Source organism: Lonchura striata, chromosome 10 (assembly GCF_050655825.1).
Source record: "Lonchura striata isolate lonStrDom1 chromosome 10, ASM5065582v1, whole genome shotgun sequence".
Classification (NCBI taxonomy): domain Eukaryota; kingdom Metazoa; phylum Chordata; class Aves; order Passeriformes; family Estrildidae; genus Lonchura; species Lonchura striata.
The window spans coordinates 4,950,992-4,963,662 of record NC_140712.1 but is presented as its reverse complement, the minus strand read 5'-3'; the positions used below and the strand labels follow the sequence as shown (position 1 = coordinate 4,963,662).

Here is a 12,671-nt window from a genome sequence, read left to right as displayed (position 1 = left end):
TGCCTTACAGCTGTACTGCTGAGTGGGTGGCTCAGAGAAAAGACCTATAGGATTTCAATTTGGCATGCGACCAAAATTTAAGCAGGTTATTTTTCATTACTATAGTACTGTTACCACAGGAAAGCATCTGTTACTCTAAAGGAGTATTTTAGCAATCATGTCATCTTAATGTGTACAAACAAAAGAAGATCCCATAATCTTACTAAAAATCAGAAAATAACTACTGTCTGTTGCCAGTTCTGTTTTCAGCACAATACACAACATTTTGGTCAAGAAGAACACCTCACAGACCTTCAAAATTCTTAATTTTTCAAGTGCACAAGAAGTAAGCAAGGCAGTTCCCTACTCAAAGTAACATATGCCCTTGATATTCTATGTCTCTGCAAGGGATTGAAGAAGGAAAACAAAAGTAGTTCATCCAAGTGCACACTGTGAAATACATGCCCTTCAACAAAGAGCCAAATATTTCAGAAAAAGTAAGTTTGGGAAGCACTCCAAGTGCACGGAGATTGGCCTAAACAGTGTTTAGGAGAAAATTTAACTTGACAGCACTGGTATAACATACACACCTTTCAGTGATACAGAAACTTCAAAGGGAATTGTGTAATATTATCACACTATTATTAAATGGATTTATAAACAAAATTAAAATTGAAGACACCACAATGCAAAAGTACTTAATCTCTCACTTCTAGTTTACACAAGGTTTAATCATTCCCATTATCTTGCTTCTTGGAAGTTAAAAAACCAATTCCTTTATTGGCCTAAGAAGGTGTCCATAGCTTTTTAATTTACCTGTCCAGCTGGCAACGGCTGATCTAACATTTCAACATCTGGATGCTGAGGAAGATTATATAATCTGCAGAGGTCACATATTAATCGCTTCAGCTGCTGAAGAAGCTATAAACAATAAGAAAACATAGATACGTTTATTTAAATCAAAGCACAGAGGAAATAGATTTTGAATTTTCTTCACACATTGATAATCAACTCAAAGTCAGTGCACAGCATTTAAATCTGCTCAGACCAGAATAAATTTCCCCTGTAATCTTTGTAGTAAAGTCCCCACAATAGAAACTCAAGGACATGGCAAGTTAACAATGACTCCCATTCATCTTCCTATATCCAAGAAGAAAGCCATGAGCAGAAAAACCATTTTTCATCTGACAGCTTCATCTATTCCAAGCATAGGTGTCTGAGCCACACATCACTATGAAATAAGCAAGTGGCCACATTCCATGAGACAAAATGGTCCATGTTCCCATTTCCCATCTTAAAAAAACGAGGAGGAACAGTCCAGTTTTCCATACCCTGAATTCCTTTACAGGGTACACCAGTGAGGCAGCAGAAGCAGGACCAACCCTGTCCAAGTCCCAGGAGCCAGGTGGGCTCTGAGCAGGAGACCAGGCACTCTGCCTGCTGTATCTTGTGTCAGGGTGAGGCATAATCTGTTACTATTTCTGACTTGTTTTTCCAGCTTGTTTCATTGATTGTGCTCTGTTAACTGCAAACTATGCAGCACTTCACACTCTAATGTAAGCCAGAAAAAAATTTACTTCTGCAGAAACAATTATTAAGTTTGCTCTTTGATCACTACACTAATGAAGTTCATTTCTACAGCTTTTCACTTTCTCTAGGCAGCCTCAGATTCCTAGCTAAGGCCAAGACATGAAAGATTATACTACTGCACTTCCTACCTTTCCAAGGTCTTTGCACAGCTGCATCAGGAAAACAAAAAAAGACTGCAAAATCCATTTATAAAAGGGTCAGCATCTCATATTTTGAAAAATACTAACCTAGATGAAGCTTGCAGAAATTATACATTCATTTATAGACTTTTCTTCCAAAAACCAAGGAGACTTTATCTTGCCATTTGTCAAGGGCAGTGGACAAGACAGTCATTTCTGCACACACACTCCAAAATACATGTCTAAGGCTTTGCTACTCGGCCAGTTTAAATACTCTCACCTTACCCCACTGGAAGTGAAAAATTCAGTCTCTCCAGGGTTAAGAACTCATTTCCAAGTCCTAATCACTAGCAATGATAGGAAAATGTTGCCCTTATGCTATCTGAAAGCTTCAGTGCTTTTCCCTTCTACAGCAGAATTCCACACTGTGTTTCATAGGAATGTTATTTATCCATCTGAGGCCATGAACTGAGGTACCAGCCTGCATTAGAACACTATCACACCATGTCTGCTGTTTCTGCATCATTCATGACAGTGAACCCAAACAAAAAATAAAGCAGATAATCAACCTAACTCAAAAATAAAGCAGATACCACCAAAAGGCCTGGGGCAACAGAACCACATTTCTTAGGAGTATATACATGAGACATGATAGGTTTTGGCAAAAGCCCTTCTGTAACAATCACGTTTCTCATCAGCATTAAGGTTCTACGCTTGTTTGAAGCTTCCCAGGTACCCAGAGCATTACGAAATCTTTCAGCAGACAGGAATCAGGTTAATCAATCGAAAAGTTAGTTGCCAGATAGGCCACAGGTATTAGAACTATTATTTTCAGCATGTGCAAGACACTTAAAGTTGCACTCACTGCTACACATTTTCTTGAGAAACTTTCTCTGCACAAACATTGCCTCATGGAGAGCTGGAGCATAAACCATACAATTCCAGGAGCTGCAATTTTTCTCACAGAGTCAATAATTTGTTTAAGTCTCTCTGAATCATACAAAAATATACCTAAGCAGTGAGGGAAGACTGCCACAATTGTGCTGGTCAATTAGCACTGACCTTGGAAAAGCAGATGAACACAGTATTAGTTTGCCTTGACAGAGAGACAATAAGGGCTGGAGAGTTAAGAACTGCTTCCTGCCCTGCTTCCTTCATTCCCCCTCCTCCCCACAAATAGTTCTGTCATCTGAACTGGAATTCAGAAGGGATTTTTGCAGCCAGGCCCTACCACACTGTAAGCTTCCCTTGCTTCCAAGCACAGCACCACAAGCAAGGAACGGGAGTGCCCTCAAAACAACATGGTGCTGGCACAGCTTGGGCTGAGTTACAGCTGTGCCTGACAAGGGCCTCCAGCAGCTCTTCACCTTCTCATTTCCACTGCACCACAGATCACACTTACTGTGTGGCAGCTTATCAGCCTTGTGGCAGATCAATTCTGGTATGCTTCAGCACACAACCACCATTTCATCATGAAGGGGGAGGCGGAGGCCTGCTGAGAGCAGGGTTCTACATTGGCAGGATTCTACACTGCAGGGCTAGCTTAATGCAACTCCTACTGCAGATCATTTTTACAGATCAGGTGCTTTATTTGCAATCTGTGTCTACATTTTGCAAAGGTGGTGGCAGAGCAAGAAGCTGATCCTGTCTGTACAATCCTTCCACCCTTCTTCCTTACTGCTACACTTTTCCTCCACAGGAATTAATTTAATATTATTGATCTTTCTGCTATGGATCACCATCACTGTTATCCCTTATCCTCTGCTCATCTGTATGAAAATTCACAGGGTAATTTGAGCTGAAAGTAGCATCTGGAAAGCATCTGATCCAGCCCTGTGCTCTAAGCAGAGCCTGGCATGGTTTGGTATGTGTTGGTATGTACATGAACAGACTACCAAAAGGGAGAGCAGATTTCTGTCACGTACTAATAATTTAAATGTATTTCCAGAGTCACTTCACAGGCTTAACTAATGTAAAATGAATGCTTAACACACACACTTAGAGACTACTGAAGAAAAGTGAGCTATCAGTAGTTTCCCTGGAATACAAACTGCCTACAGCACAAAGTAAACAGCAATCAGAACTCATAACCCACAGGGTAAAGGAGTGATGTGAAGAGTCTGCAGAAGGGAAACCCTCAAGTGACCAAACAACACATCTATAAATTTGCCATAATGATTATAATGAATATCAAAATAACAAAAATTACACCATTAGAATATACATCCTCTATAATTTTTAATGCTTCAGGAGTTCTGAGAAGTTGGTGGTTCTTTTGGACACCATAATGCTGGTTTAGAACACAAACACCTCTTGGAATTTTGTTCCCTATCTTAATGTTCTGTACATCCGAAAAGAGTTTAAAATTATTCTTTTTAAACCCAGCCTACACTAGGCAGCCTTTTTATGTATGAAGATATCTTCTTAATGTAGTATGAAAGCATTAACAATTTTAGGATGCCTTTGATGATATTAATATCTTGCTGGGCTCACTATGAAACACCATGTTTCCTGATTACCAAGAAAAATGAATTTAAGAAGTACAGTTTAAGCACAGAAAGACTTAATTTTTCTATGCGTCTCTACCTACACCCACAATATCTATATAAAAATAAATGCTTCAATAAATCTTAGCCTACCACTGAGAAAGTGATGAAGAAGGATAAAAATGGAAACAGAGGGAAGTAATAATTGCCACTTGGAATGTGGCCACTACTTGGTTATCAGGTAACAGTGACAATACCTCGCCTGGCCTCCCCCACACTCCGCAGCCTCGGGCAGTTTCAGACTAAAGCAAAGCGGATTCCTGCATTTCGTCTCTGACTCCCACTACAGAAACAGCTGCTGCACTGGGAGTTTGCAAGAGACAACATTCTTCCCTGAAATGCCTCCATGTGGGACTTAATCTAAAATATTAACACAGAAGCCGTGTATTTCAAGACAGCAGCTTACCCAAGTTGTAAACATACTTATGCCAGGAATTGTGTACTTACGTTTGACATCTTCCATGCAAGTTTAAAGTCTGGATTGTGAGAATTAAAGTTGCTCTCTGAATTTCAGCCCATTTCCCTATTCTCTTTAAGAAGCAAACATCCAAACGGTGTAGAGTTATACTTAACATCTCATGAAATAAGGTTTGAGGTTTCAGACTCACGTCACGTAACTTCCATCACTTTAAACAGAACTAGGGAAATCATAGTAAGATTTCTCTTTTGCATAGCACAGCCACTAGAAGGCAGATGGCAGTTTAATACTTAGAAAATCTAAAGAATGTCTGATTTTCAGAAGGAAATTCAGGAGACACTAGGGGCTGAAAGAACTCTGTAACCTCTTCATCTGCTTACTTGCCTAACATTGACAACCAAGCAGCTGAACTGTCCAAACCTGATGATATCCATGCTGATCACATTCTTAATAACCTTTCAACATTTTTAGTGTTTTGACAAACTTTCATAGTAAAAGCAGCATGCTGGTGCAAGGTAACTAACAGTTTCAGACCCACAGAAGATTTTCCAGGAAACACATTTATGATTTCAGCATCATAAACCAGTTTTCATGTTACCATGTCAAATGACAAGGCTTCCACATTTCAAACATTTATGCCTGAAGAGCATGTTTTTCAGTTTCCCAACAGCTGGCACCTGTTCCATGTTACAAAGGAGGTAGAAAGGGCAGTAGAATACCAAAGGCTAAACCAGGGTACATGTGCTAGCACTGCTTTTAGCACAGCTGAGCTCCTGGAAGAGTCCTATGCCTTCTTCCATTCAAAACTTGACTGCTCCGGTAACTTTGAGTTTAGAGTAACATGGCACTAATGATACTTTACCTACAGTAAACTAAATGAAAGCTTGTCTGAAACATTCTAGATTATTAAAAATTAAACAAAGTGAATTTTTATGAGACTGTGATAAATTAGAAGCCTTTGGATTTTTACATGTACTCCCCTATCCCCTCCTACTTAGCTGCAAAAAGTCTCTATGTAAGTCCTCCTTGCCATTGAAAGGGAGGGAAGAGTTGTACGGAGAAAAAAAAAAAATTAAAAAGTCACAAGCCGTGTCTTTGGAGCAAAAATGAAATCAGATTTTGTAGTGTGAATATTTGTCTCTCCAACCACTCCCATCTGCCTTCACCTTGGCATAGCACAAATCAGGGTGGATTCCTGAGAAACCAATGGGCCATCACAGGTGTCTATTACATCAACCCATCAGCTTTTATACATGGGCAAGTACAATCTTGATAGCAGAAGCTGTTTTCTTACCAGCTACATAAGCAGTCTGTGTGCACATGCAATTCAGCAAAACAAGTCCCATGCATGTTTACAACAAAGTTTTCCAACCTTTTGCAGGCAGCTGCACACAGGAAATATCTTGTTCAGAACCTTTAGACTGAATATCAGCCACACCAGCTTCAAGCTGCACAATCTTCTGAAAAGTGTCTTTTAAGCAAAAAGTTCATTTGGCCAGATTTTCTGCTACTGCCCCTTTCAAGGCAAAGTTTAAAGACTAAAATTTATAATATTCTTCTGAACATAGTCCAGTCTAAATCTTAGGTTGAATTAGAAAATAGAGATGTACATCTTGTGCAATCAGAGCCAACAAAATGCATGAAAGCACTAACGTCCCTCTACAATTGTTTTTAATTATGGGAAGGCCCACAAAGAGTCACTTTTATTAGTTTCCCAATTATTTTTGCTAGAAGTCAAATGCATCCTAAACTATCTTCAGAAAAAGACACTTGTACATTCTTATGTAAGGCCAGCCAGACATCCTAGATGAACATTATTCCCAGGAAACATGACAAGTAGTAGGTTTTCCTAAGAAAGAACATTCCCAATTTTTCCCAAACCAGATAAATACTATGCACATAATTCATGCAACAAGCAGGATTCTGCAGAGTGATTTGTTTTTTATGTATCACATTCATGTCCACGAAAATAAACACAAAATGTTAATATCATCTATTAATAAAAATCACCTGAGTTTGTCAGTATGCTGCAATACTCCTTTTTGTGGCACAAACTGCATTTGTACTGAAATTTATTTCCAAGCACTATTCAAGGACAGTTTCCTACAGACTAGAAAGCTAATTTTTATATTCATGTGCCTTTCCCCTGAGCTCCTATTGCTACATGAAAAGGGTATTTAAGCAAGACACAATGCTTGAGTTTTCTGAAATACAAAACAGCCATCAGAATCTGTATACAAAGATTTCCTTTAAGTAGCAATTGTCCGAAGCCACAACAGTGCTTAAACGTATCAGTACCCAAGGAACATTCTGATGAACCAGAAGCTATCAGGTCAAGTTTCCTTTGAAAGAAAGAAGGAATTAAAGAAACCAAGAATTCTTGGTATTAAGACTCATAATTTGGAGAATACACATTCTCAAGAGTACAAAGTTTTGCCTCTGCAATTGATTTCTGTGCAAAGAAAACTCTACAACAGCTGCCTTATTCAGCAGTTTTAACATTTTCATCCACTTCACTGTTTAATTATTTTCAAAAAACATCACACTAATTACTGGGGCTGAAACTTTACTTAAAAGCTTACTCTCGAAAAGAAATTATCATTTCCTTCTTGCCTCAAATATTTTGTATTACTTTTGGCTTCTCTAAGTTTTTTTGGCAGAAAAACTTGTATTTATAAAATCCCCCAAATAACCCTAAAACTGAACCAGCTGACCTGTTTGTTAATATGACAAAGCCAAGTAAACACACAATCCCAACCAAATGTCCAAAATAACCAAAATATTTCACTCACCAGAGTATTGCTCTTCTTAATATCTTCTAAACGCTCTAAGACTGAAGTCAGGTTTGGGTCATCTGATTCTACAAACCATATTGGTGATGAAGAGGGGTAAGATTCCTGTTAAAAAAAAAAAAACAAAACACAAGACCCAACAAATAAACAAAAAATCCCAAAGATTAAAAAAAAAATCATTTACCCCCAAAATTTCATAAACAGTGCTAATATCACCTTTAATCTTACTCTATGTCAGGTAACACAGAAGCTTATAACACCACATTTTTAGCTAATGCAAAAGAAATTGAAAGAAATCCAGCCAACTGGTTCTTCTAGTATTTCAACCTATTTTTATCCCTCAGCTGATAGATATACATAAGAAACAGTGCTGAAATATTTAAAACCTTGGGGGAAGGTGGGGCAGGAGGGAGAAATTTAAGAATGTGCTATGGGTGATATTTAGCAAAAAATGGAATCACAAGTAGTAAATGTCAAAGAATAAAACTGATGCTGATTTTTAATAAAAACACAGCTTCTTGAAAAGTTGCGAAAGTGATAAAAGCTGGCATTTTACATTTCCTCCTCAAACAGGATTATTGTAACTCTTCTAGCACTGACCCACAGCCAAAAGCAATACAATGTCCTACCCTGGAGGACAATTTAACTGGCAGATCAGTTTTATCCCAGATAGAATCTGTCATTTTATCTTTGTACCACCAAGGCTCATTGAAGACATTGCACTGTTGAAGCTCTCTCACGCAATACCCTGAATCCAGGAGAGCTCACAGCATAACTCCATTATTCCATCCAGTGTCCCACAGCTGGCAGACAGCTGCCAGGACACAGCCAGGTGACACCAAAGGAGCTCACAGGATTACAGGTATGCTCCATTTCCCACAACAAGCCATGGTTTGGGCAGATGGAATCCCTGGAAGAGATGTGACCCACAGCTGTCTGTGGGTGCCACTAAGGTGCCACAGCATGCAGCCCTTCCAAAGGTGCTTGGCAGACCCCTGTTACAAGAAAGGCAAGCAGAAAGCCCTTGGTTCTTGGTCAGACATTCTAAAAACCGATTCAGACTTTATCCTCACACAGGTTTGGTAAGTTTGTGAGGATGGAATAATACCATGTGGCTTCCAACTCAACAGTAAGTGTCCTTTCTTGTTGTTGATGTGTGTGGATTTTACTTGTTTTGCTTTAGTTATTTAAGGCATTCTCCACTTCTCACCCTTTCAATTAAATTTTAGTAGCTGAGGACAAAGTGCTGAACCTCAGTTTTATCACCCAGATGTTATCTTCTTACAAAATAACGAGGGAACTTTCATTCATTTCCCTCACTGCAGTTGAAAAGGAAAAAAAAAATCCATCTTTCTCATTCCAGAGACAAAAAATTATGCTTCATTCTTCAACAGTTAACAGGCAAGGTTTGAAAATGAGAAAAATACATGAAGAAAGCATGTCAGAACTGGCTTTTAATAAAGCATATTTCCTAACTTACCATCTATCTGAAGTGCTGAACCCCATAAACAAAGCCATATGACTAAAGGACATCAGCTTTGGCAATGCAGGCTGACACCATGCTCCAGAGAAGTTCTAGATAAAGAGGTCTAAAATCCCACCTGTAAACTGAAGCCTCTGCAAAAATTTATTTTTTATCAAGTTCAATCCCCTCAAGTTTATGTACATTCTTTTTCTAAATCACGGCTAAAACCTTGTTAAAGGAATACATTATATTCCCAGTAGCTTTATGAAAAAGACACTTTTCACATCTTTCATCTTCACTTCAAAGCACATTATATTACACTTCACTTTCTCTTTGTAGTCCTTGATGGGAATATTGGTGTGATCTAAAGCCATGGTAGTAGTGTTTACCCTACTGCCTTCCTCTTACCTTCATGAACTGGACAGAGAAGTTCGGGTCTCAAGAACAGCTGGGTCACTGTTCAGGCAGAGATTCCCTTGTGCTGTTCCTCCTCAAAGCAGAGACCTTTGAGTATCTGTTCTTGATTAACTGTGGTCTAAGATCTCAGAGATCTAGGAAGGAAGCCCAGCTTGCCAAGATTTACAGCTAAGGCAGGCTTATCGATGAGCTTTAATCACCCTCCTCCTTCACACAACACAGGGCTGGAGAAGAGTGTATTTTCTCCTCAGTTTCACATAACAGATTAACCTCTATGTCTGTGGGAGAAACAAGGCTGAATTCCCTGTTGCCACTGGGTTTCTAAACTGTTGTTTTTAGGAGCTAAACGTCCTTAAAGGTATTTCAAGTTTTGTACTGATAACATCTCACTAATTTTTAATAATATGCAACCTGCTTGTGAAGTCTTCTGCACTGGTGCAACCTTCTCACCTCAAGACTTTCTCATTGCACACTGATGCAGATGTACAGGGGGAACAGCACAAGGGAATCTCTGCTAACTGTGGCTCCACTGCCTGAATAGTTGTTTGACCCAGCAGTTCTTGAGACCCAAACTTTTTTGTCCAGCTCATGAAGTTAAGAGAAAGGCAGTAGGGTAAACACTACTACCATGGCTTTAGATCACACCAATATTCCCATCAAGAAATACAAAGACCAAACAACATCCCTTCTAAGATTCACCAAGACATCTATTTCTTTAAAATCCTCAGACTCAATAGGATATAAATATTCTCCAGATACAGTCACATTTGGACTGCGCATGCACCATTCTGATAACAGGCTTTTTTGGCTTCTTTTTTAATAAAGTATTTTTAAAATTATGTTAGTCTAGACCTATACAAGTCTATTAATTGCAAAGATTTATAGAAGACAAACATCTGCTAGTCCTCTCTTCTAAACTTTATCTGGAATCTGAAGATGGCTTAGAAAGTGGAACCCAGCTCTTTCCTGTCTATATTAAATTTTTTCTGACAATTCGATTTCTCCACCTGAAGAATATAAGGAACAACCGCACAGTGGGACACTCCTTATTGCAACCAGTATCTGTTCCAGTCTAGGGGCCTACATAATTATCTTCTCCAAAATATTGCAGCGTGTCTGTCATCAGCCAGGGACAGTGCAGATGAGACGATCAAGCAATCCCACTATGAGTTTAAACACACTGCAGTGGCTACTTGAATGTGCTGCTGCCTCCTGCTCTGAGTGACAGCTCTTACTCATGGTTTACACTCACCTCATTTCGTGCCCTGAAAACAAGCCCTCCTGCAGGTGAGAAAACCTACATAGACTCGATACTGCCTGCATTATTAGCGTATAGCACACATGAATGACTATTAAAAATTATTAACCATTCAAATTTTTAGTCTGATCTAGCTTTTGAAACATGAATGGAAGAGCACACTTCTCAGAAAGGCTCTTCTTTAATACTGAAAGCATATTTAGTCAGCTGCTCAGAAAATATTTCAAGTTTTAGATTTTTGAAATATGATTACTTAATTGCACATACCAGCTTCTTCACAACAGATGCTTAAAATTAAAATACAAATTCAATTAAACTTCAATTTTGTTGTCATGATTCTTAATTCTTCAGACTTACCAATAAATATAGTCATTTAATTTAAAAAATATATATGGAATTAAGTTTCTTTAGATCTCTAAGTAATCCATATTTTTGGAACAGCTGATTTCCATGCGGATATGAGTCACTCTATTTTGAAATACAAAATTCACACATGAACTTCAACCATTCTGAACTTGAGATATAAAAAGGCTCATGAGTTTGTAATAACCACAGCAGGCAACTTAAAGCTAAGCTTATGGTTTGTAAGGTCAAGCAACTGAACTTCACATTAGCTAATTCTGTTGAGAGAATTAAGTCAGCTATTTTTCTGTATCTGCATGCTACAGAGATAAGAGGTGGGTTTGAGCTGTTGTGTCATGTAAGGAACACAGGCTTCTCAAAGACATTTCATTAGAGGAAGCCTAAAATAGCAGTTATTTTACTATTAATTGTCAGTGGCTAAAAAGCCTCATTATTGTGGGCCTTTCACTAGAGAGCTGCCATGCAGTGATTTTGTGTCTATAATCTCTCTCAGCTGCACAGCTCTCACCATATTCAGTACTGGGGATGTTTTATGTAACCGCTGCTCTTTTGCTGCTCTCCCCAAGCGAAGGCAGGGGCTCATCCCCAGGGAGGGCTGTGGGCACAGCAGTGCCCGGTGACAGGACAGCAGTGACATCACACCTCCCAGCACAGGCAGGACAAAGGCAGGATGTTTACAGCAGCACACATACAATTACAATTCATAGCATCATCACTTCTAGAGACTCTTTGTATCAGCACCAGGACAGACTGGGAGCTTTGTGAACACAAACCCTTCTGCCACAGAATGCAGTGAAAGAATTTAGCCTGCTAATAAACACACAAAATACAAAGGGAATAAAGCCCTGCACTCCTGCCATGGGAACAATTTCAAAACTGATGAAACTCATTTAGAAAAACTACTGTGTTAGAAGAATACACATGGGATCTCTCTGTTCAGACATTCCATTACATCCTCTGTAAGAGCTCTACTTACATTTAATTTTGCTAACTAAAGGAAAAAAGAAATAAATAAAGCAGCAAAACAGAAGATTCCAGGAACACACACATTAATACAGCTTTTCCTGGGCAGGATCTATCATCTACGTATATCCTATCTAAGCTTTCTCATCCTTAACAATAAGGCCGTTTCCTTGCAATGTTATATAATCTTCAGCCTGCTTTCTAAAGCTACAGTGACACAATTTTGACATCAGTAAGACACTTTTAAATGCGACATTTCTAAATTACAATACTTTTACAATTGTGATGTTGTTAAAACAAAACATCCTGCTCTCACTCTTAATATTAGAGTAACCTGTATTTGCAGTTAGAAGGCAAAAGAGTAATAATCTCTCCTTGTACATAACTGAGCCATTTTTTTCACAGCTAAATGGTAGGATCATACATTTAAACACATGGCTACTATATTATGATTTAAAATCACAGTGACAGTTCTTAATTTTCTTTAATTTCTCAATCATACTAGATTGAAACAGTGTGGGGGTGGTTTTATTCAAAAATCCTTAGCGTACCATCTGAACAAATTTCAACCTGTTTTCTATTTGCTAGTTTTTGCAAAATCCCCATCATAGACAGACTCTAGTTCATTCTTTTCATACCACATACAAATAAAACTTAAGTAATTTTCCTAACAGACCTTCTAATATTCATTTTCTCAGTCCCAAAAATTTTTTTCACCTTCCTTTACTTAAAAAAGGCAGTTCTTTTAACCAGCTTAAATA

At 38.5% G+C, this 12,671-nt stretch overlaps 1 protein-coding gene and 1 long non-coding RNA gene across 4 annotated transcripts in view; both read right to left on the bottom strand.

Moving 5' to 3' along the window:
* UBE2Q2 (ubiquitin conjugating enzyme E2 Q2) overlaps window positions 1-12,671 on the bottom strand; it is a 46,447-nt gene that overhangs the window by 23,388 nt on the left and 10,388 nt on the right. For all 3 annotated transcript variants that reach the window (XM_021546782.4, XM_085588166.1, XM_021546781.4), the window contains exons 2-3: window positions 7,445-7,549; window positions 796-900 (exon numbers count right to left, since the gene is read on the bottom strand). In XM_021546782.4, coding sequence (XP_021402457.1) covers window positions 796-900; window positions 7,445-7,549 — 210 coding nt within the window. The remainder of the gene's footprint in view (window positions 1-795; window positions 901-7,444; window positions 7,550-12,671) is intronic.
* Window positions 3,453-7,438, bottom strand: LOC146766494 (uncharacterized). Its single transcript, XR_014957475.1, has 2 exons — window positions 6,025-7,438; window positions 3,453-4,764 (listed from the first exon to the last, which is right to left on the bottom strand). It is a non-coding gene; the product is annotated as an uncharacterized LOC146766494 (long non-coding RNA).